The 26,024-nt window shown below is 39.1% G+C and overlaps 3 protein-coding genes across 3 annotated transcripts in view; all 3 read left to right on the top strand.

Annotated features, from left to right (window-relative positions):
* Window positions 1–16,389: 16,389 nt before the first annotated feature.
* Window positions 16,390–18,413, top strand: LOC121376776 (BTB/POZ domain-containing protein 2-like). The gene is made up of 2 exons (XM_041504550.1): window positions 16,390–16,695; window positions 17,150–18,413. Exons 1-2 carry the CDS (start codon window positions 16,397–16,399, stop codon window positions 17,802–17,804), a joined length of 954 nt encoding a protein of 317 aa, XP_041360484.1. The 5' UTR covers window positions 16,390–16,396; the 3' UTR covers window positions 17,805–18,413.
* A 509-nt stretch (window positions 18,414–18,922) lies between these two features.
* LOC121377078 overlaps window positions 18,923–26,024 on the top strand; it is a 58,240-nt gene continuing 51,138 nt past the window's right edge. The window contains exon 1 of the mRNA XM_041504945.1: window positions 18,923–18,978. The gene's annotated coding sequence lies outside the window, so the exon portion shown is untranslated. The remainder of the gene's footprint in view (window positions 18,979–26,024) is intronic.
* LOC121377079 (BTB/POZ domain-containing protein 2-like) lies at window positions 20,721–24,292 on the top strand. The gene is made up of 3 exons (XM_041504946.1): window positions 20,721–20,786; window positions 22,671–22,997; window positions 23,453–24,292. The coding sequence occupies exons 2-3, from the start codon at window positions 22,699–22,701 to the stop codon at window positions 24,105–24,107; spliced, it is 954 nt and encodes a 317-aa protein (XP_041360880.1). The 5' UTR covers window positions 20,721–20,786; window positions 22,671–22,698; the 3' UTR covers window positions 24,108–24,292.

Genomic DNA, 26,024 nt, shown 5'->3' with positions numbered 1-26,024 from the left:
CCAAGTCAGTTGCTAGTATGTGTGACGGAACATGCTCTTAAATTTGTTTTCGCCTGTGGCGATTTTAATTGTGTTAGAGGGCCGTGTGCAGTTTCATGCACTTAGCGCAGGTGGGCAACTTGTTACGTAATACTTCGCGCGATCGGGCATTCCAATATGCACTTAGTCCAGCTGTGGAGGCCATGTGGCGAGTAGTTACGTAATACCTCTGCGAGTGCGGGTTTTACAACCGTGATTTGGCGACGATGGCGTCAGTAAGTCTGACGATCAGAGAGAAATATACCGACGCTAGTAGAGAGGAAATATCAGATGATAGGGGGAGGTACCACCTTGTACCCCCAGGCGAATTCTGATTTATAATAAATAGCTAGTTTTTAGAGATATCGAGGAGAACGAAAAGGAAGCTCCCAGGGAACGTAGTCCGTTGGACTTTGGTAAATATCATTTCTGCTCTGTGTATAACCTTGATGTGATTGATGTGACTTTAAATATTTTAATACTGTATTATACCAATATTCTTTAGACAGTGTCTTCGGTCATCTGACGAAGTAAATCGTAGACTTTTTGTTCTAACATTATACGAGTATTTGGTAATATAAAGCTTAGCCAGTCATCCTAGACGGCCTAGGTACACTGTAGGTTATTGTCTTTATTGTGATCGGTACCAGTATTAATTCTGTGTTACAAGGTTACTGAATGAGTAGTTAGGGGTAATTAAAAATTAACCCGTTAGGAATAGAGCTGTAATTCCTTTATTAATTAAGTTCCCCTGGAAGCGTTCCTAAATTATCACACGTTACTGAACGAGTAGTAAGGGTTAATTAAAAATTAACCAGTTAGGAATGGTGTTGTAATTCCTTTATTAATTAACTTCTCCTGGAAGCGTTTCTCAATTATCACACGTGTGGGTGTGGTGTAACGGTGAAGTGATTCGCATATTGTGTAACTAGACACCTAGAGATTAACTAATTAAGTGATCAGCTCTGGGTTGTTATTATTGCTGTTATTAATTAACTACTACGGCTGTACATTTGTCAGCGTAGATTAATACAGATTCCAAAGTGTATTGTGTTTTTGTTGTGTTTCTAGTGAGCTAAACGTGCTATAATAATATATACTTTATATAAGATCGTATCTCTGATCATACCTAGAGACGAGCCATACTAGGGTTTAACAGCCTGTTACAGATAGATCTAATAGATATACAGTTAGGAGAGATATTTTGATAATCGTGTTTTATTCAGTTACGGGTATTATAGAATCCCCGTGACAGGAGTAGAAAATTGGGGCGCTCGTCCCGGATCTGAAATGGGACATGCATATTTAAAAAAGTATTGTTTGTAAATGGGGGCTTTATAAATTGATTTTACAAATTAACCAGAAGTAGCACGTTGTTCACTAGAAAATTAATTAATAATAAGTGGGTCATATCTAAATATGGATAAGAATTTGCTGGATAGGCCTACGCTCAGTGTAGTGGAGATTAAGCGAGCACGTAAGGCCGAGTTAGTTGAAATCGCGGGTGAGCGAGAAATTGATTTAACATCAACTAAAACCTTAGGTGATATAAAGACAATTATTATCCAGGAAGTTTTTGGTGATAGGCCTGTTATGGAAGACAGTGAGATTGTTCCAGAGATAGAGATAAATGAGTTAAGTGTGGAACAACAATTAGCTTTTAAAAAGCTTGAGTACGAAAGAGAAGAGAAAGAGAGAGAAAGAGAAGAACGTGCATTAGATAGAAAGAGAGAGAGAGAGAGAAAGAGAAGAGAGAGATAGAGAAGATAGACATAGAGATAGAGAAGATAGAGAGAGGGATATATAGAGAGAGAGAGAGAAAGAGAAGAGAGGGATAGAGAATTCCAGTTAGAAAAATTAAAAGTGGAACATGAGTTAAAGTTGAATACAGAAGAAGTCAGACGAGAAGCCGGAAATGGGTTTAACATGTAGGAGGCTTATAGATCAGTGCCTGTATTTGACGATCAGGAGGTAGACATGTTCTTCCAACTTTTTGAACGGGCCGCTAAGCAGCTAAATTGGCCGCAGTCTAAGTGGACATTGTTAGCCGTGTCTAAGTTAAGGGGAAGGCTAGTATAGCTTATAATTCAATGAGTGATGAGCGAGCAAGTCAGTACGACCTAGTTAAGACGGCAGTGTTGAGGGCGTATGAATTACGTCTTGAGGATTATCGTTTACGGTATAGCGAGTTGAGAAAAACGCAGGGTCAGTCTTACAGTGAGTTTGTGGCTAAGAAGGCAGGGATGTTTGATAAATGGGTTGTTTCTCATCAGGTAGAGTCATATACCGAGTTACGGGAGTTGTTGATCTTACAGGACATTAAAAATGGATTACCAGTTAGCTTACGTATTCATTTAGAGGATCGTGATGTCAAAAAGATAGAGGAGGCAGGCATAGTGGCAGATGATTACGTGTTAATACACAAAGCTCAGGCAGTACCGGGTAGCTCTTTACAAGAGGGTGATAAGAAGAAATTTCAGCCAGGTTTTTCCCGGGAAAGTAACTATCGGGGAGAGTCATCTAGTTGGTCAGCTAGTCAGGCAAGGAATGCACCTGGTGGGCAAAGTAAGGATAGGCCTGCATTATCAGCCAATGCACGAACTTTTCGTCCACATTGCAGTTACTGTAAAAAGGATAACCATCTTATCGGAGACTGTTTTAAAAGGAAACGCGATAATGCGCAAGTGGTCGGTTTAGTGAGGTCAGCTCCGTTAGCGAGAGAGTTAATGGTTAGTCCCATGACAGCGAAAGTAAACCCATATGTGTTCCCTTGGTATGGTTTGTGATGTGAAACAAGAATTGAGTCCTAAGGCTATATCAATCTATAGAGATACCGGGTGTAGTCAGAGTTTGATCACGCAAGAGAGTTTAGCTGGTATTGAAAATTCAGACATAGGACGTAGTTTGGCCTTAACCTCGGTTACTGGAGAAAAAATGGTTGTTCGGTTACATAACGTTTTCTTGTGTTCAAAGTTTGTGACGGGACCAGTCATTATGGGGGTTGTGAAGGACTTGCCCGTTGAAAACATAGGAGTTTTGTTGGGAAATGATTTGACTAGTCAGTGTTGTCAGCCGAAATGTGACCAACTGTTAATTAAAGACAGCACGTTACCAATAGAAGAGTGTGAGGTTGATGAGATTAAATATCCTGCGTGTGTAATGACTAGGGCGATGGCCAGTAGGTTAGCACGGGACCTAGAGGATATTTGTGATTTGTCTGATACGTGTGTGAGCCATGAAATTGGAGTGGATGAGGTTATCAGTAAAATGGTAGATAAGTCAACTGAGGAATTAAATGTGGTGGAACCTGTTGATCTCCCGCGGAGGGGAATTGAACCAGTTGTGTTTGATAGAGGGGATTTACCTTGTAATAGACAAGAGTTAATTCTAGGGCAGGGGGCTGATCCAAAATTGTTGGCAGTTCGCACTACATTGTTAACTGAGAGAGTATTGATGAATAAAAGAGTTAGGGATAGGAGGTTGCCGGCGACCGAACTAGCTAGGAAGCAACTGAGCCATGCTCAGAGCAAAATAAAATCAGTGGTTGATAGGAAGGCTAAGAGTCGGGAATTTAAACCAGGGGATAAGGTGCTGCTGTACCTTCCCATTAAACGGGGTTCTGTGCAGAACAGGTATTTCGGGCCCTATGTTGTGCTCAAACGAGTTAATGAGACAGGGTATGTGATAAACACTCCTGATAGGGTTAGGAAAAGTAGGTATTGTCACATCAATTTGCTAAAAGGTTATTTTGACAGACTGCCGATAGTTCCAGAGAGACCGGTCCAAATTGAGAGACACTCAATTTCCTGTGATGACGTCAAGACTGCAGAGGTCAAGTTGGCCAACGGCCAGATTCTAGCAGACTTGAACCCCCAGCGAGCAAAGCTGACTACATTGATACAAGACAATGTTTCCATTTGTCGGGACCTTCCAACGGTTACCAATACCTTAAGCCAAGATGTGCGCTTGGAACCCAACGCTACACCGATTCGACATCATGCCTATCGGAGAAAACCTGGAAAACGTGCGACGCTGAAAAGGAAGGAAACGAAGTTCCATTGGTCAGGTGAAGGCGAGAAGTCATTCAACCGTATCAAGCAGATGCGCTACTCGTCTCCTGTGATGGCAGCGCGAGACTACCGAATGCCGTTCAAGCTAGCTGTGGGTGCCAGTGATGTTGGTGCTGGAGCTGTGCTGTTCCCAGAAGACGAAGACGGACTGGACCATCCTAATGAAAGCCTCCAACCAGAGAGTTTTGAGATGGAGTCTTCCTCTGCAAGAATACCCAATTACCATTGGACATATCAAGGGCACATCCAATGTAACCGCTGATGCCCTGTCCCGAAGTTGAACGTTATGATAATGTGTTGACATTCCTGATTTCTGTCTTGTTTTGATATATTTTATTTGTATACCAGGGACTCAGAGACTCAGTGTGATTACTGGTAGTCACCTTATTATTACATGTGTTATAAATGTCCGTATGCGTCGGTTAACGCACCTTTTTGTTTTAATGTAGTATATTTCCCTATTCCTAGAGTAGAGGAAATATCCTTTTTGAGGTGGGGGTGTGTGACGGAACATGCTCTTAAATTTGTTTTCGTGGCGATTTTAATTGTGTTAGAGGGCCGTGTGCAGTTTCATGCACTTAGCGCAGATGGGCAACTTGTTACGTAATACTTCGCGCGATCGGGCATTCCAATATGCACTTAGTCCAGCTGTGGAGGCCATGTGGCGAGTAGTTACGTAATACCTCTGCGAGTGCGGGTTTTACAACCGTGATTTGGCGACGATGGCGTCAGTAAGTCTGACGATCAGAGAGAAATATACCGACGCTAGTAGAGATGAAATATCAGATGATAGGGGGAGGTACCGCCTTGTACCCCCAGGCGAATTCTGATTTATAATAAATAGCTAGTTTTTAGAGATATCGAGGAGAACGAAAAGGAAGCTCCCAGGGAACGTAGTCCGTTGGACTTTGGTAAATATCATTTCTGCTCTGTGTATAACCTTGATGTGATTGATGTGACTTTAAATATTTTAATACTGTATTATACCAATATTCTTTAGACAGTGTCTTCGGTCATCTGACGAAGTAAATCGTAGACTTTTTGTTCTAACATTATACGAGTATTTGGTAATATAAAGCTTAGCCAGTCATCCTAGACGACCTAGGTACACTGTAGGTTATTGTCTTTATTGTGATCGGTACCAGTATTAATTCTGTGTTACAAGGTTACTGAATGACTAGTTAGGGGTAATTAAAAATTAACCCGTTAGGAATAGAGCTGTAATTCCTTTATTAATTAAGTTCCCCTGGAAGCGTTCCTAAATTATCACACGTTACTGAACGAGTAGTAAGGGTTAATTAAAAATTAACCAGTTAGGAATGGTGTTGTAATTCCTTTATTAATTAACTTCTCCTGGAAGCGTTACTCAATTATCACACGTGTGGGTGTGGTGTAACGGTGAAGTGATTCGCATATTGTGTAACTAGACACCTAGAGATTAACTAATTAAGTGATCAGCTCTGGGTTGTTATTATTGCTGTTATTAATTAACTACTACGGCTGTACATTTGTCAGCGTAGATTAATACAGATTCCAAAGTGTATTGTGTTTTTGTTGTGTTTCTAGTGAGCTAAACGTGCTATAATAATAAATACTTTATATTAGATCATATCTCTGATCATACCTAGAGACGAGCCATACTAGGGTTTAACAGCCTGTTACAGAGAGATCTAATAGATATACAGTTAGGAGAGATATTTTGATAATCGTGTTTTATTCAGTTACGGGTATTATAGAATCCCCGTGACAGTATGTTTTAATGTTTATATACCAAACAGGACCAAGTCAGTTGCTAGTTTGTTTTAATGTTGACATACCTGACTGAACCAAGCCAATTGCTGGTATATTTTAATGTTTACATACCTGACTGAACCAAGCCAATTGCTGGTATGTTTTATTGTTTACATACCTGCCATGACAAAGTTAATCGCTGGTATGTTTTAATGTTTACATACCTGACAGGACCAAGTTAATCGCTGGTATATTTTTACGTTTACATACCTGGCAGGACCAAGTCAATCGCTGGTGTGTTTCAATGTTTACATACGTGACAGGACCAAGTCAATCGCTGGTGTGTTTTAATGTTTAAATACGTGACAGGACCAAGTCAATCGCTGGTGTGTTTTAATGTTTACATAGGTGACAGGACCAAGTCAATCGCTGGTGTGTTTTAATGTTTACATACGTGACAGGACCAAGTGAATCGCTGGTATGTTTTAATGTATTACATACGTGACACGTGACAAAACTAAGTGAATCGCGGGTATGTTTTAACGTTTACATACCTGACATGAGCATGTCAATCGCTGGTATGTATAAATGTTTTACATACCTGACAGGACTATGACAATCCCTGGTATGTTTTAATGTTTACAAACCTGAGAGATTCAAGTAAATCGCTGGTATGTGTTAATGTTTACATACCTGACAGGACCAAGTCAATCGCAGGTATGTTTCAATGTTTACATACATGAGAGGACCAAGTCAATCGCTGGTATGTTTTAATGTTTACATACCTGACATGAACAAGTCAATCGCTGGTATGTTTTAACGTTTACATACATGACATGAACAAGTCAATCGCTGGTATGTTTAAATGTTTACAAACCTGAGAGTTCCTAGTCAACCGCTGATATGTTTTAAGGTTTACATACGTTACAGGACCAAGTCAATCGCGGTTATGTTTTAATGTTTACATACCTGACAGGACCAAGTCAATCGCTGGTGTGTTTTAATGTTTACATACGTGACATGACCAAGTCAATCGCTGGTATGTTTTAATGTTTGTATAGCTGATAGAACCAAGCCAATTGCTAGTATGTTTTAATGTTTACATACCTGACAGACCAAGTCTGTCGCTGGTATGTTTTAATGTTTACATACCTGAATGGACCAAGTTAATTGCTGGTATGTTTTAATGTTTACATACCTGAATGGACCAAGTCAATCACTGGTATATTTTAATGTGTAGATACCTGAATGGACCAAGTCTATCTCCGGTATGTTCTAATGTGTACATACCTGACAGGACCTAGTCAATCGCTGGTATGTTTTAATGTTTACATACCTGACAGACCAAGTCAATCGCTGGTATGTTCTAATGTTTTCATACCTGACAGGACCAAGTCAATCTCTGTTACGTTTAAACAGCATAACTCTGCTGCTGAACATGCCCCGTCATACATATCATCATAAAGACTCTTGAGACATCTTCTGGAAAAGTGTCCCAGTCAGCCTTGAACAGATGCATAAGGGACTGTCCATATACTTCATCACCTATTACTTGTACGTCGTCCAATTCGCCGACATATTGTCCATTCCTCACGCTGGGAATGCGAAATGTGACCTGTGCCCCGTGCAGCACTGTTTCAGTCAGAGCGGACTTGTTACCAAATGTTGGTGTTCCAGTTTCGTATCTCTCCAGGACCGTAAGCCATGGCTGGTTATAAGTTCCTGAAACATAATTGGCACTCACTAGATACTGAGTGGAAAACATTTCATAAAACACTCACATCAACCAAAGACGAAGAAGCGCAAAAACATTTTGTCCCTCGGGTTAGAACTGCCTTTTCTCTCATCCTGAGGTATATGGGACAGAGTTATTCCATGAAAGAAAGCAGTGTAAGACATTTCTATCCTACGTGGGATATCACTCTCACTCGTTTAACATGACGTCACACTGGGAATGAAAAATCTGACCTGTGCCCCGTGCAGTACTGGTTCAGTAAGATCGGACTTGTTGCCAAAGGTTGGTGTCCCATTTTCTTCACTCTCTAGGACCGTTACCATTTTCTGGAATAGTATGTCCACGGTTGATGGATCTTGTCGCCTACGATGTGTTTACACCAAAACAAAACAGTTCTTAATAAACTTCGATTTATTTTCTAGTTTTAAATGAAAATTCGTTGGTTTTGTTTAAATGGAAACATATCAACGGGAAATAAACGAATAAGTAACTTTGAACAATATAACTCTCCTGTGCTGATTATAACTAGTGTGAAAATAGTTCCGTCACTAAAAAGCTGTATTTTGGTCAGTGACTGAAATATAGAAATTTGTCTCGTCATCATACGTTGAAAATACAGGTAGTGATTGTAGGAGAAATATGTGTTGGTTTTTGTGAGATAACTCATTATTCTGATCATGTTGATACCCTATATGCTTCTGAGGTACGGGATGGTTGTTCTCACTTAGATACAGGTAAATTAGAAAACGTACAGTTAGAAAGAATGAATGAATGAATGAATGTTTATCGACACCCCAGCACGAAAAATACATCGGCTATTGGGTGTCAAACTATGGTAATGCAAATAAATAAAGTGATGATCAACATCAATATAAAAATTCAAGGTTTAAACAAAAACAGTGTAAAGAACTGTGCAAAAATACAAATACAAATATCACAGAATTTTACGGACACTGAACTTTACTCTAAACTTCAATTTGTGCTGTATTGGCCATTCTCAAAGAGAATGTTACACCCCTGCACCACGGTCAGGTTACAGCACGCGCAGAGGTACAGTTAGAATAAGCCAGAATAGTCACTGGCATACCCAAATTTGCCTCACGTTGTTCGATATAATTATATTGATTTAATTTATTTCAACTTATTTCCGTGTTTAAATTCAATTTCGGTTCAAGCACACACACATCAGCTATCTAGGCTGTCTGTCCAGGACCGTGAGTTAGTTGTTAGTGGTTAGTGACAGAGAAGAGGGTGTAGTGGTCTTGCACCTACCCACTGGGTCGTTAAAACTGGCTCTAGGTGGTAGCCGGTTTAGCTTTCCCAAGAATATGCACTCCCCAGTCATTATTATACGTATAATTTACACTACCCCAGTTAGTATTATACGTATAATACGCACTCCCCTTGAATTATTTGCACACCCCCAGTCATTATTATACATATAATATGCACTCTCCACTACTATGTTTGGATACTGAATCCATATTCATTATTAGTCCACTATCGGTCCAGGGGCATAGCGCTCGCTTGATGCGCGATCGATCTAGGATCGATTTACGTCGTGATGTACTTGCTGGAACGAGAACTAGCCGATAGGGCCCACCGACGTGGGTCGACCCTAGACATATCTCGTATCAGGCTAGTGTTTTACCATTCCAAAATTAAATTATCTTTATTCGGTCATCATTTGCAATATATTTTCTATTATTTTTCTACATGAAAAATAATAATGGAACTTTATTTACCACAGGTGTTACTGCTTTTATGAAAGACGATATTGTTTCACACCTTTTAATTGCTGGGCTTAAAGTATTCCATAAATCAATTTCTGAATAAATAAATGATGATTTGAATAAGCAGGTTCTAGCAAAAGGTGTAGATATGTCCTCCCGATTTCTTAACATATAAGGAACCTTTTCTTCTAATCTTTGTGGAATACGATTAGTTAAGAAATCGGGAGTCATTCCTTTCACTAGTTTAAACATTGTACACGTTGTTTTGTTTTTTCTCCTTTCACTAAGTGTTGTAAGACCGGTTACAATATATAGCGAATTATGTGAAGCATCTTTAGGCATGCCAGTGATTACCCTTGCAGCTTCTAGGTGTACCTTTTCTAAATTATCTGCGTTTAATTGGGAACAGCCATCCCAGACCTCTGAAGCATAGTCTAGGACGGAATGAATGAAAGTACTATATATTCGCATTAGAGTATGACGGTTTAATAACAGTCTGTATTTCCTTAATACTGAGATCATTACCGATGCTGATGTGCATACATTTAGAATATGACTAGACCATTCTGCATTATCTGCTAAAGTTAAACCTAAATGTATATGCGTTTTTGACTTGTTTAAAGTTGTGTCACCAAATACAAGACATGGTTCACAGTAAAATACATCGGCTACTGGGTGCTCAACGAAGGTAAATACATATGTATGACTAAATGTTTAACGACTCCCCAGCACAATAAAATACATCGGCAACTGGGTGTTAAACAAAGGTAAATACACATGTATGACTGAATGTTTAACGACACCCCAGCACAATAAAATACATCGGCAACTGGGTGTTAAACAAAGGTAAATACATATGTATGACTGAATGTTTAACGACTCCCCAGCACAATAAAATACATCGGCAACTGGGTGTTAAACAAAGGTAAATACACATATATGACTGAATGTTTAACGACTCCCCAGCACAATAAAATACATCGGCAACTGGGTGTTAAACAAAGGTAAATACATATGTATGACTGAATGTTTAACGACTCCCCAGCACAATAAAATACATCGGCAACTGGGTGTTAAACAAAGGAAAATACACATGTATGACTGAATGTTTAACGACACCCCAGCACGAAAAAGGCCTCGGGTGGCAAATAAAAGTAAATACACATGTATGGCTGAATGTTTAACGACACCACAGCACAATAAAATACATCGGCTATTGGTTGTTAAATATAGGTAAATACACATGTATGACTGAATGTTTAACGACACCCCAGCACAATAAAATACATCGGCTACTTGGTGTTAAATAAAGGTAAATACACATGTATGACTGACTGTTTAACGGCACCCCAGCACAATAAAATACATCGGCTACTGTGTGTTAAATAAAGGTAAATACACATGTATGACTGAATGTTTAACGACACCCCAGCACAATAAAATACATCGGCTATTTGTGTTAAATAAAGGTAAATACACATGTATGACTGAATGTTTAACGACACCCCAGCACAATAAAATACATCGGCTATTTGTGTTAAATAAAGGTAAATACACATGTATGACTGAATGTTTAATGACACCCCAGCACAGTAAAATACATCGGCTATTTGTGTTAAATAAAGGTAAATACACATGTATGACTGAATGTTTAACGATACCCCAGCACAATGAAATACATCAGCTATTGGGTGTTAAATAAAGGTAAATACACATGTATGGCTGAACGTTTAACGACACCCCAGTACAATAAAATACATCGGCTGTTGGGTGTTAAATAAAGGTAAATACACATGTATGACTGAATGTTTAACGACACCCCAGCACAATAAAATACATCGGATAGTGGGCGTCAAACGGACTGTGGAACTGCACTGGTATACTCAATTTTCAGGATTACACAGAAATCACCCAAGCTACGGTTATTGAAAGTAGAAAATGTCAGTGATATAATGAAATGAAATAGGAAAAAAAAAGTCCTTGACATATTGAATGTACGGGACACCCACATAAATACACAAAAACACACACACACACACACACACACACACACACATGCGCAAACACACACACACACACACACATGCGCAAACACACACACACACATGCGCAAACACACACACACACACACACACACACACACAGACACACACACACACACACACACACACACATACACAGACACACATGCGCGCGCGCGCACACACACACACACACACGCACACACACACACACACACACACACACCACATGTTGTCACCCTAGTCCCGCCCTTCTTTAGCTCGAGTTAGACCACGGTCTGCTAACATATCACCAGGACTACAATCAGTGTGTTTCTTGAGTAAACATTCCCAATAACACTGATAAATGTCTATTAACAGAAACAGGTTTCTACAATCTGACATACGTGTGTTTCTAAGAAACGAAACTGATATTAGAACTGGAGACTGTTTAAACGAAATTGTTAGAAAACAATCATAGGTAATATTTTAATCATATGCAATCCTGAGCAGACAGAATTGAAGTGAACTTTCTTGGAGTGTTCATCTCGTAAAAAGAGCTACAAGTTGTACAGGAGAATTAAAAGTAAGTTTAATTTTGCTTCCTGGTTGTATCTAGCACTGAACAGGACGAGTAGTGGGTTATAATGATAAGGATTGTGATTGTGTTCGTATGTATGTAGTAGTGTTGACATACAGGGCTCCTACTGGTAGTAGCTGGTGTGAATTTCCTTATTAGCCCAGTTATTAACTCAGCTGCAGAGTACTGGAAACTGACAGTCTGTGGTTCGAATCCCCTCATTTGAGGTTGATATTTATGTTACAGTTGGAGCCGACTTAGGGACTGGGTTCTTGACACAAGAGTACAATTGTATGCCAGTTAGAACCCGCAACAGTTCAACTGCCCGTGGCCCACAGCTCCGGGACGTAGCTTCACTTGAAGAGGTAGCATGTAGTAGTTTCGTTATAAAGTGCTCCTACTGGTAGTAGCTTGTGGGAATTCGGTAACATTTGGAACTGACGTGGGGACTAGGTGTGTTAATTAATACAAGAATACGAAATGTATAACCCAGTTAGAACCCACAACAGTTCAACTGCCCGCGGCCCACAGCAGTCTATATTATATGTTATATTCTTTTTATGTACTTTTTATTTGTTTTGATTTTTGTATGACCAGTGCTATTTTCAAAAGTTGGTACAAATCTCTGTGGTGAATCTAGACGAGGGTGAATGGTATATCAGTCAGGGGCGGACCCAGGTTGGGGGTAAAACGTTCCTGAATTGGCCCGTGCAAATTTGCAGAATACAAGTAATAACTCATCATATGTAGCGATCGGATGGATCCCCCAGAATCTCTCCGCCCACCCCTTTCTTCCATTATCTCCGATTAATATGATATATACTCTTTAGAAAAGTAGTTGAACCTGAAATATTAATGTTACTATCAACTATTAGACCGAACATACGTTTTTATCACAGACATCCTAGTAAAGAACGTTCAGGTCTGTTTATCAACACACCGAAACACATTCCATAGTTTGCAGGTACATCACGCAGTTGCCCCGAACACGTACGTGGGATGTCATTCTCGATTTTGACAATTTCCAGGAAGGTCGATTAATCACTGTGGAACATTATTTCTGTCAATCGTTTTCATTCTGTTGATCATACAGTTGTTCTTGTTTTGTTTTTAGTCATTTTTTATTGTTTGAATTTACGATTTACTGATAAAAACCGTCAACTTTCAAATTTCACTTCTGACCCCAATCGTCCTTCAAGATCGTTGGTGGTCATAAAACCTACTGTAATACTGAAACCGGCTGTAATGTTTGCCCAATTAATTCTCTGTTATCATATAACCATTCTCCACAGTTAATATATCTTACAATTTTGGCAACTGTACATTCTTATTAGAATTCCCCTACCTTTTTTTAAGATTATATATATATATATATATATATATATATATATATATATATATATATATATATATATATATATATATATATATATATATATATATATATATATTCTCGCCCGCACAGATACATAAGGTGAGACGTTAATAAATTGTCTGTCTGCCTGACTGAATGTTATAAAGTATCTATATATTCCTCTCTGCCGCTGTGTAACGGCCCGAGATTAATAACATAATTTCTTCTTGTCTTGACAGTAATTAGGTTAAAAAAAAAAAAAAAAAAAAGAAGAAAAAAGTATGACATAAGCGCTAGGTTGAGACCGATCATGGTCATTTGATTTGTCATAGCGCAAGCCTCGATTACGGTTGGTCTTTTCACGGGTAAACATTTCTATTAACACCGGTATATAAACAGAAACAAGTCAATACAATCTAACGACAGGTATTTCCAAGAAACGAAACCGATACTAGATCTCGTGACAGGTGAAACGAAATTGTTAAAACTACATTATACATGTAGGTAATATTTTAATTGTCTCTAAGAACTTAGGTAATTATATTAGAGTTTTATTTACTTCAACTCGTTGGAAAATGTTTGACGTGTTTCAACTTAATTGAAATTTCAATATAAATTTTCTTCCTGGTTGTGGCTTGTACTATAGCTTATATTAGAACGATATCAATCGTTATTTTCTTGTGGAGGGATGATTGGTGCGTAACAGAAATGGGTGTTAGGGACACTGTCGTAGCCAGGATTATATACTGGAGGTGGTGGTGGTGGGGGGGGGGGGGGGCATCCCATATCATGTATGTGCATGTATGTGTGTGTATGTATGTTTTTATAAAATGTACAGCAAAAGAAAAGAAAAGAGATGTTATTGGGAGAGCATCCCCCCCCCCCCGCTACGCCGCTGGTTCGGGGGAGGGGGAGGAGTCGGACTTTGGTAACCACTAACCACTAACCCCACTGCTCTGAACAGATAGCTGAAGTGTAGAATAAAAGAAAGAATGTTATATTGTCTGCGAGAAATGCTTTCTTTGCCGTTAATGACAAACTCATTTGTACAAAGCGTGGAACACAAGATTAGTCAATCAGAATGGTTGCTTGAATGTCGTTGATTGGAAGATTGATTGAAATCCGGTATCATAGATAGCTGACTTGTGTGCTCAGGACAGCGTGCTTGAACCTCAATTGGATACAAAGTTGAAATGACAATAATGTGATAATGAAACCCCTAATGACGTTTCTTCGTTTCTATAGTAGATGGTATTGCGATTGAAAAAAAAGGGAAAGGAAAGTGTAGTCATTTAATACATAGTTATTAAGACAAGTAAGGTATGTTTGTTGGGGGGGGGGGGGGGGGGAGGAATGCTTGTAAAGGAGAAGAAAGGAATGTTTGTGATATCCCAGCCCATTACTTTTACAAGCAGAAATTATTAGGTATTAAAATAAAAGAAAGGAATGTGCAGACACACTTGATCAGTGGTCGGTAGGGGAAGAAAGGAATGCGTGTGATACCCAAGCCCATTGTTTATCTGTATCTATAGAAGAAAGGAATATTTAACATATGACTTTAACTGGCCTATGCTAGGAATAAAACAAGTGCATTTTTAAACAAAATATCGTTCACAATTTGGTTCCAAGAGCAATAGCCCTTACACGGCCGTTTAATATAAATGTGTTTAAGGGTGAACAGGGTGTAGGCCAGTGGTAAAGCGTTTAATATAAATGTGTTTAAGGGTGAACAGGGTGTAGGCCAGTGGTAAAGCGTTTAATATAAATGTGTTTAAGGGTGAACAGGGTGTAGGCCAGTGGTAAAGCGTTTAATATAAATGTGTTTAAGGGTGAACAGGGTGTAGGCCAGTGGTAAAGCGTTTAATATAAATGTGTTTAAGGGTGAACAGGGTGTAGGCCAGTGGTAAAGCGTTAATATAAATGTGTTTAAGGGTGAACAGGGTGTAGGCCAGTGGTAAAGCGTTTAATATAAATGTGTTTAAGGGTGAACAGGGTGTAGGCCAGTGGTAAAGCGTTTAATATAAATGTGTTTAAGGGTGAACAGGGTGTAGGCCAGTGGTAAAGCGTTTAATATAAATGTGTTTAAGGGTGAACAGGGTGTAGGCCAGTGGTAAAGCGTTTAATATAAATGTGTTTAAGGGTGAACAGGGTGTAGGCCAGTGGTGAAGCGTTTAATATAAATGTGTTTAAGGGTGAACAGGGTGTAGGCCAGTGGTGAAGCGTTTAATATAAATGTGTTTAAGGGTGAACAGGGTGTAGGCCAGTGGTGAAGCGTTTAATATAAATGTGTTTAAGGGTGAACAGGGTGTAGGCCAGTGGTAAAGCGTTTAATATAAATGTGTTTAAGGGTGAACAGGGTGTAGGCCAGTGGTAAAGCGTTTAATATAAATGTGTTTAAGGGTGAACAGGGTGTAGGCCAGTGGTAAAGCGTTTAATATAAATGTGTTTAAGGGTGAACAGGGTGTAGGCCAGTGGTAAAGCGTTTAATATAAATGTGTTTAAGGGTGAACAGGGTGTAGGCCAGTGGTAAAGCGCTTGCATGGTGTGTGGTCGGCGTAGGGTCGATCCCTGCCGGGGCCCATTAGACTATTTCTCTTTCCAGACAGAGCATCATGACTGGTATATCACAAAACCGTGGTATGTGATATCCTGTCTGTGAGATGGCACACACACAGAGAGAGAGAGAGAGAGAGAGAGAGAGAGAGAGAGAGAGAGAGAGAGAGAGAGAGAGAGAGAGAGAGAGAGAGAAAGAGAGAAAGAGAGACAGAGAGAGAGAGAGAGAGAGAGAGAGAGAGAGCGGTCGGTTTGGGTTCGATCCCCGTCGGTGGGCCCATTGGGCTATATCTCGTTTCAGCCAATGCACCACGACTGGTATATCAAAAGTATTGGTATGTGTTATCCTGCCTGTCGGATGGTGCATATAATAAATCCCTTGCTATTAACAGAATAATGTAGCGGGTTTCCTCTCTATCGAATGTACGTCAATATTACCAAATGTTTAACATCCAATATCCGATGATTAATAAATCAGTGTGCTCTGGTGGTGTCGTTAAACAAAATACACTTTTAACTTTGTATTTGTTTCAGTGTGTATTTGTATCTGTGTTTGCACGCATATACATAACCAGTCCTATACTCTCATTTCAGTCAACAATGTCAAACCAGAAATCTAAAAATGGCGTCACTACAGAGGAAAGTTAAGACCCCAAGGAAGGCAACGCGAGCTTTAGGACTGAAAGATGACTGGCAGACTGGAAGATCTCTGGCAGAAACCAACCTTTTCATGCTAGAAAACAAGATTGCCTGCGACGTCACGTTCCGCGTTGGTCCAACAAGGGGCATACTTCAAGCTCACAAGTTCATGCTGATAAGTCGCAGTCACGTGTTTGCAGCCATGTTCACTGGTCCAATGGCTGAAACGGGTGTGGTGGATATCCCGGATGTTGACGTCACTGTCTTTAATCTGTTTCTCAGGTAATAAACAAATCAACAAACAAATCAATAAATAATTAGAGAAGTTAGAACTGGACAACTCAAAGGATGCATACCACCATTGTCTGTTGCATGCATTTTGTGCATCATCGTTCAAGTCAAGAAAGATATTTTCTTTAATATATTTATTAATAAAAAAACAAAGTTTATTTTGAAAATAATACTGGTTCAGAATAATCCAAAGAACTGGCGCATGCAATGCTTAAAACCCTAACCAGATTGACATTTGACCCTCTTGATTCAGCTATTAGACGTCTTTTAAAAACCGATATTCTATAAATTAACTACATTTGTAAAATGTTTAAAATATCTTTTGGACAATGTTGTATTCTAACATAAGAGCCAAATAGTAATAGTATGTTTGAGTGCTTTAAAGAAAAATCACGTTTCGTAAATAGTACAATGCATAATATAATTATTGGTCTATTTTTGGCAGATTCGTGTACGCTGATGACGTCACAGTGAAATCTGATAACGTAATGTATCTACTGTACCTAGCCAAAAAGTACAGCACTGGAAAGCTGGAAGATATTTGTCTGAAATTCCTTAAAACATCCTTAAACGCCAAGAACGTCTGCACTATCCTGGAACAAGCCAAGTTCTTTAATGTAGATGAACTATGTAACACAACCATTAAATACATCTTGGAAAACGGAAATTCGACTTTGAAGTCACCAGATTTTCTGACCGTATCACAGGAGTCCGTACTGGATGTCGTGAAGTCTGATGACCTCCAAGCAGACGAGGAAGAAGTATTTCAGGCTGCCTTTGAGTGGGCCAAGCACCAGTGTGAGCAGAAATACGTGGCCATCAATACGGAAACTTTACGAAAACAACTTGGAGACATCGTCCAGCAGATCCGCTTCCCTCTTCTGGACAGACAGTTCTTTGTCCGGACAGTGGTTCCTAGCGGCGTGCTGACAGACAAGGAACAGTTGCTGATTCACAACCATGCTGTCTGCAAAGATGTTCCTGTGGCGCCATTCTCTGACAAACCGAGAAACTATAGTAGCCAGCACAGCTTTCAGATACCATTAGTGATGGTAGACGAGTATAACCCGAATTATGAATCCGTGTTTAAAGTTTTCTAATACTGTCGACCGGGGATGACAATTTTTATAATGACTGACGAATAATATTCTAGAAACTAGCGTCACTCCCGTGAATCTGTTGTAACGACACATTATTGATTATTACGAATGAATACGATGCATATTTGAATATTACTTTACTTACTGTTTGTTCCAATCACTGTTACAATTTCACACACCACCTATTAGAAACCCGCGTTGATATGACACGTTTTCAATCTCGTATCCTAGTAATTAAACACATAATCCGTACAGCTGTAGGAAGCGAAGCAAATGTTCGTGTTTTGGTCAACATACTTAATGTAGATAATTCGCTAGTTCCAGATCACTCTTTTCAAAAACTGTGAATTTTTTCAACAAGTGCGCGTATGACTTTTGAAAATGCTTCGTGATAACGATAACCGACTTTATAAATGAACAGTGATGTAGAATGTAAATTTAGGTAAACATTTGATGCCAAAAAATGTTATTTAATGCAGTTAAATCTATTTATGTAAACTGTTGAATAATCCAAATTAAGCATGAAACTCACTGTTATGGTTCTTGATCAAAAATCTAATAGAGGGCGCTATTAAGTAAAACAATTTGGTAATTAGTATTAATCAACGAAGATTCCATTAAATAATCTACATTTTGGAGCAGAATTGTAAGTTATTCGTTTACATCACACACACATGCGCAAACACACACACAGACACACACACACACACACAGACACACACACACTGACACACACACCACACACTCTTACACACACATACACAGACACACATGCGCGCGCGCACACACACACACACACACGCGCGCGCGCGCACACACACACACACACACACACCACATGTTGTCACCCTAGTCCCGCCCTTCTTTAGCTCGAGTTAGACCACGGTCTGCTAACATATCACCAGGACTACAATCAGTGTGTTTCTTGAGTAAACATTCCCAATAACACTGATAAATGTCTATTAACAGAAACAGGTTTCTACAATCTGACATACGTGTGTTTCTAAGAAACGAAACTGATATTAGAACTGGAGACTGTTTAAACGAAATTGTTAGAAAACAATCATAGGTAATATTTTAATCATATGCAATCCTGAGCAGACAGAATTGAAGTGAACTTTCTTGGAGTGTTCATCTCGTAAAAAGAGCTACAAGTTGTACAGGAGAATTAAAAGTAAGTTTAATTTTGCTTCCTGGTTGTATCTAGCACTGAACAGGACGAGTAGTGGGTTATAATGATAAGGATTGTGATTGTGTTCGTATGTATGTAGTAGTGTTGACATACAGGGCTCCTACTGGTAGTAGCTGGTGTGAATTTCCTTATTAGCCCAGTTATTAACTCAGCTGCAGAGTACTGGAAACTGACAGTCTGTGGTTCGAATCCCCTCATTTGAGGTTGATATTTATGTTACAGTTGGAGCCGACTTAGGGACTGGGTTCTTGACACAAGAGTACAATTGTATGCCAGTTAGAACCCGCAACAGTTCAACTGCCCGTGGCCCACAGCTCCGGGACGTAGCTTCACTTGAAGAGGTAGCATGTAGTAGTTTCGGTATAAAGTGCTCCTACTGGTAGTAGCTTGTGGGAATTCGGTAACATTTGGAACTGACGTGGGGACTAGGTGTGTTAATTAATACAAGAATACGAAATGTATAACCCAGTTAGAACCCACAACAGTTCAACTGCCCGCGGCCCACAGCAGTCTATATTATATGTTATATTCTTTTTATGTACTTTTTATTTGTTTTGATTTTTGTATGACCAGTGCTATTTTCAAAAGTTGGTACAAATCTCTGTGGTGAATGTAGACGAGGGTGAATGGTATATCAGTCAGGGGCGGACCCAGGTTGGGGGTAAAACGTTCCTGAATTGGCCCGTGCAAATTTGCAGAATACAAGTAATAACTCATCATATGTAGCGATCGGATGTATCCCCCAGAATCTCTCCACCCACCCCTTTCTTCCATTATCTCCGATTAATATGATATATACTCTTTAGAAAAGTAGTTGAACCTGAAATATTAATGTTACTATCAACTATTAGACCGAACATACGTTTTTATCACAGACATCCTAGTAAAGAACGTTCAGGTCTGTTTATCAACACACCGAAACACATTCCATAGTTTGCACGTACATCACGCAGTTGCCCCGTACACGTGCGTGGGATGTCATTCTCGATTTTGACAATTTCCAGGAAGGTCGATTAATCACTGTGGAACATTATTTCTGTCAATCGTTTTCATTCTGTTGATCATACAGTTGTTCTTGTTTTGTTTTTAGTCATTTTTTATTGTTTTGAATTTACGATTTACTGATAAAAAACGTCAACTTTCAAATTTCACTTCTGACCCCAATCGTCCTTCAAGATCTTTGGTGGTCATAAAACCTACTGTAATACTGAACTACCGGTTGTAATGTTTGCCCAATTAATTCTCTATTATCATATAACCATTCTCCACAGTTAATATATCTTACAATTTTGGCAACTGTACATTCTTATTAGAGTTTCCCCTACCTTTTATAGATATATATATATATATATATATATATATATATATAGATATATAGATATAGATATATATTTATATATATTCTCGCAGGCACATGTACATAAGATGAGACGTTAATAAATTGTCTGTCTGTCTGACTGAATGTTATAAGTTATCTATATATTCCTCTCTGCCGCTGTGCAACGGTCTGAGATTAATAAAGTATGTTCTTCTTTTCTTGACACTAATTAGGTTCAAAACAAAAATGGTATGACATAAGCGCTAGGTTGAGACCGATCGTGGTCATTTGATTTGTTATAGCGCAAACCTCGATTACGGTTGGTCTTTTCACGGGTAAACATTTCTATTAACACCGGTATATAAACAGAAACAAATCAATACGATCTAACGACAGGCATTTCCAAGAAACAAAACCGATACTAGGGAGTTCGTGACAGGTGAAACGAAATTGTTAAAACTATATTATACATGTAGGTAATATTTTAATTGTCTTTAGGAACTTAGGTAATTATATTAGAGTTTTATTTACTTCAACTCGTTGGAAAATGTTTGACGTGTTTCAACTGAATTGAAAGTTCAATATTAATTTACTTCCTGGTTGTGGCTTGTACTGTGGCTTATATTAGAACGATATCGATCGTTATTTTCTTGTGGAGGGATGATTGGTGCGTAACAGAAATGGGTGTTAGGGACACTGTCGTAGCCAGGATTATATATATTGGAGGTGTGTGTGTGTGGGGGGGGGGGGGGGGGGGGCAGCCCATAGCTTGTATGTGTGTGTGTGTGTGTGTGTGTGTATGTTTTTTTATAAAATGTAATACAGTAAAAAAAAAAAAAAAGTTTTATTGTGTTATTGCCACAGAGCACCCCCCACCAGTTCCCCTGCTACGCCACTGGTTCGGGGGAGGGGGAGGGGTCGGACTTCGGTAACCACTAACTACTAACCCCACTGTTCTGAACAGATAGCTGAAGTGTAGAATAAACGAAAGAATATTATATTGTCTGCTAGAAATGCTTTCTTTGCCGTTAATGACAAACTAATTTTTACAAACGCGTGGAACACAAGATTAGTCAATCAGAATGGTTGCTTGAATGTTGTTGATTGGAAGATTGATTGAAATCCGGTATCATAGATAGCTGACTTGTGTGCTCAGGACAGCGTGCTTGAACCTCAATTGGATATAAGCACGAAAATAAAGTTGAAATGAAAATAATGTGATAATCAAACCCCTAATGACGTTTCTTCGTTTTTATATAGTTGACGATATTGCGATTAAAAAAAAAGGAAAGGAAAGTGTAGTCATTTAATAGATAGTTATTAAGACAAGTAAGGTATGTTTGTTGGGGGGGGGGGGGGGGAATGCTTGTAAAGGAGAAGAAAGGAATGTTTGTGATACCCCAGCCCATTACTTTTACAAGCAGAAATAATTAGGTATTAAAATAAAAGAAAGGAATGTGCAGACACACTTGATCAGTGGTCGGTAGGGGAAGAAAAGAATGCGTGTGACACCCAAGCCCATTGTTTATCTGTATCTATAGAAGAAAGGAATATTTAACATGTGACTTTAACTGGCCTATGCTAGGAAAAAACAAGTGCATTTTTAAACAAAATATCGTTCACAATTTGGTTCCAAGAGCAATAGCCCTTACACGGCCATTTAATATAAATTTACCACATGTGTTTAAGGGTGAACAAGGGGCAGGGTGTAGGCCAGTGGTAAAGCACTTGCATGGTGTGTGGTCGGCGTAGGGTCGATCCCTGCCGGGGCCCATTAGACTATTTCTCTTTCCAGACAGAGCATTATGACTGGTATATCACAAAACCGTGGTATGTGATATCCTGTCTGTGAGATGGCACACACACAGAAAGAGAGAGAGAGAGAGAGAGAGAGAGAGAGAGAGAGAGAGAGAGAGAGAGAGAGAGAGAGAGAGAGAGAGAGAGAGAGAGAGAGAGAGAGAGAGAGAGAGAGAGAGAGAGAGAGAGAGAGAGAGAGAGAGAGAGAGCGGTCGGTTTGGGTTCGATCCCCGTCGGTGGGCCCATTGGGCTATATCTCGTTTCAGCCAATGCACCACGACTGGTATATCAAAAGTATTGGTATGTGTTATCCTGCCTGTCGGATGGTGCATATAATAAATCCCTTGCTACTAACAGAATAATGTAGCGGGTTTCCTCTCTATCGAATGTACGTCAATATTACCAAATGTTTAACATCCAATATCCGATGATTAATAAATCAGTGTGCTCTGGTGGTGTCGTTAAACAAAATACACTTTTAACTTTGTATTTGTTTCAGTGTGTATTTGTATCTGTGTTTGCACGCATATACATAACCAGTCCTATACTCTCATTTCAGTCAACAGTGTCAAACTAGAAATCTAAAAATGGCGTCACTACAGAGGAAAGTTAAGACCCCAAGGAAGGCAACGCGAGCTTTAGGACTGAATGATGACTGGCAGACTGGAAGATCTCTGGCAGAAACCAACCTTTTCATGCTAGAAAACAAGATTGCCTGCGACGTCACGTTCCGCGTTGGTCCAACAAGAGGCATAATTGAAGCTCACAAGTTCATGCTGATAAGTCGCAGTCACGTGTTTGCAGCCATGTTCACTGGTCCAATGGCTGAAACGGGTGTGGTGGATATCCCGGATGTTGACGTCACTGTCTTTAATCTGTTTCTCAGGTAATAAACAAATCAACAAACAAATCAATAAATAATTAGAGAAGTTAGAACTGGACAACTCAAAGGATGCATACCACCATTGTCTGTTGCATGCATTTTGTGCATCATCGTTCAAGTCAAGAAAGATATTTTCTTTAATATATTTATTAATAAAAAAACAAAGTTTATTTTGAAAATAATACTGGTTCAGAATAATCCAAAGAACTGGCGCATGCAATGCTTAAAACACTTAACGAGATTGACATTTGACCATCTTGATTCAGCTATTAGACGTCTTTTAAAAACCGATATTCTATAAATTAACTACATTTGTAAAATGTTTAAAATATCTTTTGGACAATGTTGTATTCTAACATAAGAGCCAAATAGTAATAGTATGTTTGAGTGCTTTAAAGAAAAATCACGTTTCGTAAATAGTACAATGCATAATATAATTATTGGTCTATTTTTGGCAGATTCGTGTACGCTGATGACGTCACAGTGAAATCTGATAACGTAATGTATCTACTGTACCTAGCCAAAAAGTACAGCACTGGAAAGCTGGAAGATATTTGTCTGAAATTCCTTAAAACATCCTTAAACGCCAAGAACGTCTGCACTATCCTGGAACAAGCCAAGTTCTTTAATGTAGATGAACTATGTAACACAACCATTAAATACATCTTGGAAAACGGAAATTCGACTTTGAAGTCACCAGATTTTCTGACCTTATCACAGGAGTCCGTACTGGATGTCGTGAAGTCTGATGACCTCCAAGCAGACGAGGAAGAAGTATTCCAGGCTGCCTTTGAGTGGGCCAAGCACCAGTGTGAGCAGAAACACGTGGCCATCAATACGGAGACTTTACGAAAACAACTTGGAGACATCGTCCAGCAGATCCGCTTCCCTCTTCTGGACAGACAGTTCTTTGTCCGGACAGTGGTTCCTAGCGGCGTGCTGACAGACAAGGAACAGTTGCTGATTCACAACCATGCTGTCTGCAAAGATGTTCCTGTGGCGCCATTCTCTGACAAACCGAGAAACTGTAGAAGCAAGCACAGCGTTCACATACCATTAGAGATGGTAGACGAGTATAACCCGAATTATGAATCCGTGTTTAAAGTTTTCTAATACTGTCGACCGGGGATGACAATTTTTATAATGACTGACGAATAATATTCTAGAAACTAGCGTCACTCCCGTGAATCTGTTGTAACGACACATTATTGATTATTACGAATGAATACGATGCATATTTGAATATTACTTTACTTACTGTTTGTTCCAATCAATGTTACAATTTCACACACCACCTATTAGAAACCCGCGTTGATATGACACGTTTTCAATCTCGTATCCTAGTAATTAAACACATAATCCGTACAGCTGTAGGAAGCGAAGCAAATGTTCGTGTTTTGGTCAACATACTTAATGTAGATAATGCGCTAGTTCCAGATCGCTCTTTTCAGAAACTGTGAATTTTTTCAACAAGTGCGCGTATGACTTTTGAAAATGCTTCGTGATAACGATAACCGACTTTATAAATGAACAGTGATGTAGAATGTAAATTTAGGTAAACATTTGATGCCAAAAAATGTTATTTAATGCAGTTAAATCTATTTATGTAAACTGTTGAATAATCCAAATTAAGCATGAAACTCACTGTTATGGTTCTTGATCAAAAATCTAATAGAGGGCGCTATTAAGTAAAACAATTTGGTAATTAGTATTAATCAACGAAGATTCCATTAAATAATCTACATTTTGGAGCAGAATTGTAAGTTTATTCGTTTACATATGTTTAAGAAAGTATTCTAGAAAGTGGAAAAGATACCAAAATGCTGCGTTGATATGACTCTTTACCAATTAATACGTGTACCAACTTCGCTATCCAGTGAGTGAAAAGAAGAAAAGTTCTATCGTGGAATGAGCTAAACATAGCCTATGACCTCGGCCTTGCTTTCGCGTCCAGTGTACGCTCACTGAATGTAAACAAAGAATGGCGTGCTAGTGGTAGGAAGTTCCCACGTACGGAGACTGGGCGATTATATTGCGGTGCGGCCGTTATTAAAGAACTTTAACTTGGGACAGTCTGTTGTGGTGAACTATTGTGGAATCGGTGGTGGCAAATTGTACAATTCTGGACACATATCAAGAATGGAACAGGCTATACACCACTTTAAACCGGATCATTTATTGTTGCATGTTGGAGGAAATGACTTGGACTGCAGAAAAGCAGAGACAGATATTGACTTTTCACATGAGTTAATATTAAAACTTGTGTGCATTGCAGAAACATTTGCTAAGCGATACGATATTAAACGTACAACAATATGTTCGTTGATACCACGCTTCTCTACCAGACATATTACTTCACAAGTGTATGACCAACGTGTACAGCTTGCTAACACCCTATTGAAACCAACCATGCAATATTGGAACATTCAAAGAGTCAAGAACAGTATAACTCCCATATTTAGTGATGGGGTTCACTTTAACTTGGAGCATGGCATGCCCAAATACTACAGAAATGTACGCGGGGCAATAATTAGGTCAGTTAATACTGTCACAACTGAGATTTAAAAATGTTTATGATACACATAGACTATAGCTAACAATAATTTGCAAATTAGCTATAAGGTATTTCATAATTTTTGAACGCATAAATGTAGGTGTATATATGTGCAAAGGTATGTCTAATTTGTATTAAGCATATCGGATTGTGATAGGCCTACATGTATAAGCGACCTGCCTCAAAGGAAGTCGATACGTGTAGACAATGCCAAGAAATCTGTTAAATCAGCTAAATCTACAAAGTCTGCAGAAGTGTCTAGAGCAAAAACAGCAGGACAAGCAAACCAGCCAGTTAGTCTTGAACAACAGATTCAGAAGTGCATCAATGATGCAATTCCGGCAATCACAAAATCAGTGATTGTTGCACTGCATTCAAGTGGGAGCTAGAACACAGATCCGCCAACACCACAGTAACAACTGTCCGCCCAGCCAGCCAGGTCGGAAACAGAGGCATCACCAGCTGTTGCAGTAGAA

Source organism: Gigantopelta aegis, chromosome 7 (assembly GCF_016097555.1).
Source record: "Gigantopelta aegis isolate Gae_Host chromosome 7, Gae_host_genome, whole genome shotgun sequence".
NCBI classification, from domain to species: Eukaryota; Metazoa; Mollusca; class Gastropoda; order Neomphalida; family Peltospiridae; genus Gigantopelta; species Gigantopelta aegis.
This window is presented reverse-complemented; position numbering and strand designations above follow the sequence as displayed.

Coding starts and splice junctions, on each gene's coding strand:
- LOC121376776 (XM_041504550.1), top strand. CDS start 16,397: ATGGCGTCACTACAGAGGAAAGTTAAGACCCCAAGGAAGGCAACGCGA. Junction 16,696..17,149: donor GTCTTTAATCTGTTTCTCAG/GTAATAAACAAA, acceptor TATTTTTGGCAG/ATTCGTGTACGCTGATGACG.
- LOC121377079 (XM_041504946.1), top strand. CDS start 22,699: ATGGCGTCACTACAGAGGAAAGTTAAGACCCCAAGGAAGGCAACGCGA. Junction 22,998..23,452: donor GTCTTTAATCTGTTTCTCAG/GTAATAAACAAA, acceptor TATTTTTGGCAG/ATTCGTGTACGCTGATGACG.